Source organism: Sesamum indicum, linkage group LG7, assembly GCF_026168435.1.
Source record: "Sesamum indicum cultivar Baizhima isolate 11 linkage group LG7, ASM2616843v1, whole genome shotgun sequence".
Lineage (NCBI taxonomy): Eukaryota > Viridiplantae > Streptophyta > Magnoliopsida > Lamiales > Pedaliaceae > Sesamum > Sesamum indicum.
Window position 1 is genome coordinate 14,865,405 of NC_142663.1, and position 6,009 is coordinate 14,871,413.

At 35.9% G+C, this 6,009-nt stretch overlaps 1 protein-coding gene across 1 annotated transcript; it reads right to left on the reverse strand.

Annotated features, from left to right (window-relative positions):
* Positions 1–1,986: 1,986 nt before the first annotated feature.
* LOC105166999 (WEB family protein At3g51720) lies at positions 1,987–5,135 on the reverse strand. The gene is made up of 2 exons (XM_011086548.3): positions 4,778–5,135; positions 1,987–3,598 (listed from the first exon to the last, which is right to left on the reverse strand). The coding sequence occupies exons 1-2, from the start codon at positions 4,949–4,951 to the stop codon at positions 2,165–2,167; spliced, it is 1,608 nt and encodes a 535-aa protein (XP_011084850.1). The 5' UTR covers positions 4,952–5,135; the 3' UTR covers positions 1,987–2,164.
* Positions 5,136–6,009: the final 874 nt, after the last annotated feature.

Sequence of the window (6,009 nt, forward strand, 5' to 3'; positions counted from 1 at the left end):
TTTTATACATATACATAAAATATGCCAGTACACATACATAGTATAATTATGCATGATTTATTTTTATGTATTAGTGGTAAATAAGGTTGGGGCCAAACGGGGCGCTTTTGGGTTCATTTTAGCGGAAAGTAATTGATCAGCTAAACTGAGCTGGCGGGAGGTGCAATTATTAAAATGAGACCTTTCACGAAAAGGCAAAAGATTTCCCGCGGTGACTCAAAAGTTCAAAAGGGCATTTAGCCTGTTGTTATGCGCCACGTAAAAGTCGTGTTCCTGGTACGGTCACACGCATGGCTTGTTGTGATTGGCTACCATAACATACGCCCAACCACGCTTCTGACGTCACCTCACCGTCGGATTCTTGGAATTACCCGGTCCATCCGACGGGTTAGAAAAATTCTTTGACCAGACGAGCTTATTTTATTTTTACCTGCAACTTTTTCCCCCCCTATAATAAGAGTTAAATAAAAGAACACAAATTCTTTAAAAAATGGAGGGGATTTTTATAAAAAAAAATAATTTTGAAAAATAAGAATTAATTATGAAAATTTAAATTTTATTTCAAGATTTCTCTTGAATAAAATTAAATGATAAATTTGGGATATAGAAAAATGACCGAGTATGAAAAATTATTATTATTATTATTATTATTATACGTCAAATATAAAAAAATAACGAAATAAATATAAATATGACAAATATCATATGAGCTCATCATAATTTAATCTTATTATTATTATTATAAGTAATAGTAGGTCTGAGTTCAAAAATTATTTAAATTACTTGAACTCACACAACGTGCATTTATATTAAGGTAAATTACAACAACCTCCTATGAGGTTGGTTATAATTACAAAGATATTTTCGTTGTTTAAAAAATAAAAAATGCTCCCTAATGTTTGAAAAAATTATGTAATTCTTGAACGAATGTATGAAATTGTCAACTTAACCCTTATTGTGATTTTTTCAAAAAAATAAAAATAAAAACTTATAAAAGAAATTGAACAGTGTGGATGAAATTTTTTAAAAATTATAAACTAATTATCCATTTAGTCCAAGAAAAAATAAATAAAATATAATATTTAATCCACAATAAAAATTTTGGTCAATTCATCATAAAAAATGAATGAACATCTAATGAATTGGACTGATTGTTAGACTGCTGTTAAAATCAGAAAATATTAATATTTTTTTAAATAATGAGAGAATATCCGTAATTATGTGAAATTTGAGAAAAGATGATTATAATTTATCATTTATAATGTGAAGGTAATTTGGAGATGTAGAAGTGGGGGTTGGGGATTGGATGTGAAGTAAAGGATGATGTTAGTGTAACATGAATTTGGGATTGGGCCAAAAATAGAAATTGATAAGCCTAAAATCAGTTGCTTAATTCATCAGACTATTTGACCCATCCTGACCAGCCCCAAGATGAGGAATATTGTAACTAACCAATTCCTGAAAATTATAAACATAGAAAAAAAAAAAAAAGATATTCCGAAAATGGGGTAGCTTAGTAGTTAAAGAATCTCATTTCATGTCCCCCATTACAAGAAATAAATCATTTGTATTTGTTTTTAAGTCATTAAAATTGCTTCCAAGTCACTATGATGTATATATTTATTAGGGTTAAGAATGTCTTTTTCATGAGATCCAGGTGATGTGATATGCCCAATTTTCTAAGTAAAATTCAAATTTCTCGATTTATGTGTGTCACTCTTGTCCTGTATAGGCTTGTGTTCGCATAATATAATGGTTAAAATTGAGATTTCGTGACTTAGTTAAGGTTTATAGGTACGAGTCCCACTGGATGTGTGGATATTTGTCTTACTTTTTATGTGATTTTATTGTGATTTGTTATTTTATAATTTTTAGTTATATTAACGTACTGATTGAATCAATATATTATTCAATTTATTTAAATATTGATGTAATGATTATATTACTGCTTCTATCTCAAAAAAGAAAAATTCAAATAAAATGGACTTCACCCATTCAAACCATAATAAATCATGCAAACAACCATCAAAATGAAATCACAAGAATCATGTACAAATCCAAACACAACCAAACCAGAATCCCAAACCTTAATCAGCAAAACAGCCAACACAAATGCTAGGCTATATGCATCTATACTTAAAAACTCACTCTTCTAAGAGCTTAATCACCTCATATTCAAAGGGTGAGTCTTTTTCTTGCTCTGCTTTGTGGGAAGTGGCACTTGAATGAATCCAAACTTCTTCCTCTGCTGCACAAAGTACTGCTTTTCGACGTTCACGTCTGCTGTTGGTTTGCGGGGGTGCAGAATGAGTCGACTCTGTTCCTGCAGCATTTGGCTCAGAGAAATGTGTTGCTTTTCTGAATGAGTCTCCACATGCCTTCCCACCATAACATCATCTTGTAGGATCAGTTTCCGACTCAGTATGTCACCTATTGAAGTTGTCGTCCTAAAACCGGGGACTGGCCTCTCTTTCGCTGCATATGATTCGTTTTCGTTGAGGACATGCGGATTTGTATGGCCAGGATGGGAGTTCCTGAACTTGAACTTTGTGGAATTATTGTCAGATTGTTGCACAGGCACATGATCCTCAGCAATGACATTTTTCCGATGCGGTCCCTCTTCATCAAATAAATCCACTTCTCGGGAGCGTGTGTTTTCTTTAGCTATTTCCTCAAATTTCTCAAGAATTGGCTCTTCCAGTTGATGAGCTTCACTGGTTAGCCGAACGGCATTGGTATCTATAAATTTGGTCTTGCAAAGGTCTTCAGCTTGTTGTGCTTTCAGAGTAAGAGCTCGGTACTCTTCAACAGTCAGAGTTATTCCATTGGGCTTGTCCAAGAAAACATCAGACGATTTCTCACAGTTCAGAAAAGCATTTCTCTCAGCTAGAGCGATTGCTTCAACTGCTTTAGCTGCTTCTTCCATTTTCTTGGCTGCGCTTAACCTCATTTCTGCCATTCTAATGCTATTCTTTGTTCGCTCAATCTCAGTCATTGCCTTAATTACCTCATATCTTGAAGCTTCTGTCATCTTCTTGAACTGCTCAGCCTCAAAATTGACTTGCCTTAGTTCCTTGCACATACTCATAGAAATATTGGGTGCATCTCTTATTTCTATTTTCCGGTCCACATTTGGCTTTGTCCTAGATATGTGATGGTTCTGCTCTAAAGACAAAACCCCTTCAGAATTTGGTATCTGCATGTTACTTCCCCTCTCAAGTAAAAGCTTATCTCTTCTCATTTTCTTGTTTAAAGACTCTACCGATGCTTGAATTGCTGCAAGATTGCCGGACGTTTTATTAAGGTTCAGTTTTGCCTGATTCAACTCCATGAACATCAGACCAGGCGACAGGACAGGGCACAAGCTCAAGCCCTCAGTTGAATTTTCATCGGGAAAGGTCATACGGTTGTCCAGTTTTAGCTCCGGACTAGCTATGCCTGACGATGATTCTGGTATCAAGTTGACTTTTAAACCTTCGACGAACTTTTTTGCTGCTTCCAGTTCTTTCAAGACATTGAGTGTTTGCTGCTCTTTCATAATCAGATCCCTCTCCAGTTGCACTGCCTGTTCCTCTAGTTTCTCCAAATCAGTCTCATGCTGCAATCAGTAGCACTCGTTGAGTTATATGCACTTATAAAAGAAAAGTACTTAAATCATTATATGTGATGCATCCTTAAAGAGATTGGTCCTACAACAATTTGAATAGTACAGTAATGCTCATGCACTCATCTTTCAAAAATGAGTGCGAAGCAACACTCGGGACATTTAGCTATGTTGTTAACAAGTTTGATGCATAAAAATTGCTTATGTCTATATATTGTATCAGGTCCCATGGCAAGATACATGTTTATTGTAAACTAGTGAAAAAGCAAGAGTAGAAATCAAAAGATGTTCTCTAGAAAACACACAATTTAAGCCGTAGCAGCACGAAAAGCAAGAGTAACAATTAGGTTTGTCATATTAAACATCCCATACATATATCCATCATCCATGCGAGTCTGTGACAACTTGATCTTAAGATCAAATTAACCAATAAGGTAATCGGCAGACTCAATATAAGAGAGAACATTTGTTTGAACTGTGACAGACTCAACCACAGAATCCGCATTGCCACATGAACAATGTTCTTGATATTACTGCCTTAAAACCTGATACATGATTTACTGCTCACTATCCGAGTTGGGGTATGCATATATCCAAACGTCTTTGATCTCCAATTACTAGCACCCAATCGTCCACCACCACTTCCCCTCCAAAACTACCTCCTCAAGTTCATGTTCAGGGTCATAAGTCCATTCTTGGTCACCAGTATACCACCACTGCCCTGGCAGGCCAACAACCGTGATGATCATTCCGTAGAACATTGGATCCAACAGGCATGGACGGGGCAGCTGATCCGTCCAAGAATTACACCAGCCATGATCCGCCAGAAGTTAATTTTAGCCGGACAGAGTCTATGTTATAACTTGGCCAAAATGATTAACTCAGGTTCTATCTGAAATAATGAAAATGGCATCTCCTATTTGGAAGTCTCTGAATTGCCATCCATTTTCCATTAACCTCAGCACTTAAGCTGACTCTAGCATCCTCAATTCTTGCGAACGAAAAAGTATAATTTATTTTCTACATTTCTTTCGTATTACTAACAAAGAACCCCTTTTCCTCAAAACATTAACAAACATAAACAGAGGACAACAGACTTCCAATTTTCAACAAAGGAAAGCTGAGAAAGCGGTAGAAACAAAAACAAGAAAACACAAAGCCAACAACACTCACATTCCCAGCAGCAGCAACACGCAGCAAGTAATGAGGTATCCAGGGACCACTCCCGCCGAACCGGTCCACCGCCTCCTTCACGGACTCGAACGGCGGCGAAGTGTCGATTTCCGCTCTCGGGTTTATAACCTTCTTCGTTTCGGTAACAGCTGAAGATTCCAGAGTTTCCGCCATAAAGAAAACAGGAAAAGAAAGCTCTAAGTTTCAGTGAATGAATCAAACTTGGAAAGAGAAATTAGAATGTTGGTTAAAGGGCGCAAATCCCGGATGTATATAGAAGTGAGGAGCATTTGATTAGAGAGATGATCAAAGTGTGTGTGTGTGTGTGTGTGTGTGTGTGATGGTAATGATGATGTAAAGGGCGGGACCATGAAAAGCGTATGTCATTTTTCAGAGGAAAGAGCACAGTGTGAGTGGAAGAGTCAAAGCGTGGCGGATAAAGGGCGTAAAAGGAGGCCGTTTGATGTAAACTACATTTCTTGTTTTCAAATTAATACGCGCGCTTTTAAATATATAACTATCTTTTCATTTCTTATTAAATATATACTTCTTTTAGTTTTTCAATTAATCGCAAATGCAATTATCAAGTTTAAGTAGGTTAGAACAGTGATGATGCTTCTAAAGGCAGACGACTACACTGCCCCTCACAACCACCACCTTTTCATATCACACACACGCAGAAAAGAAGAGAAACAAGACAACATAAATGCCGCAAATAGCATTCATTATTAGGACAACAACTGATAGCCCCAAATCCTTGTGCGTGATTGTAGGAGCAATCTACAATCACGCACATGCAAATGATGCCCCTCTTTTTACGCTTTCTCAACCAACCCCTTTAGCCCTAAGCTTTCCCTCCTTTACTTTATTTATTAATTATTTATTATTCGATTCTAGAGATTTTCTTTTTTTCTTTTTAAGACATATATTCATTTAGTAGATTTGAATTGCCGATGTATCAAAAAGTACACTTATAAAAAAAATTCGTCAAGACTAGAATTGCAAAGAACCCTAGCAGATTTGATTCACCAAGATATCGAAAAGTATATTTATAAAAAAAAATATTCATCAAGACTAAAACTGCAAACAACCCTATAATTTAGGAGATTTGATTCGCCAAAATATCGGCAAACAATCCTATAATTTAATAGATTTGATTCGCCAAGATATCGAAAACTACACTTATAAAAAAAAAAATATTCGTCAAGATTAAAATTACAAACAACCCTATA

Bases quoted from the DNA above. Each gene is read 5' to 3' on its own strand.
- LOC105166999 (XM_011086548.3), bottom strand. From the start codon at position 4,951: ATGGCGGAAACTCTGGAATCTTCAGCTGTTACCGAAACGAAGAAGGTT. The intron at 3,599-4,777 runs GTGAGTGTTGTT...TACTGATTGCAG, and splicing joins GTGTTGCTGCTGCTGGGAAT to CATGAGACTGATTTGGAGAA.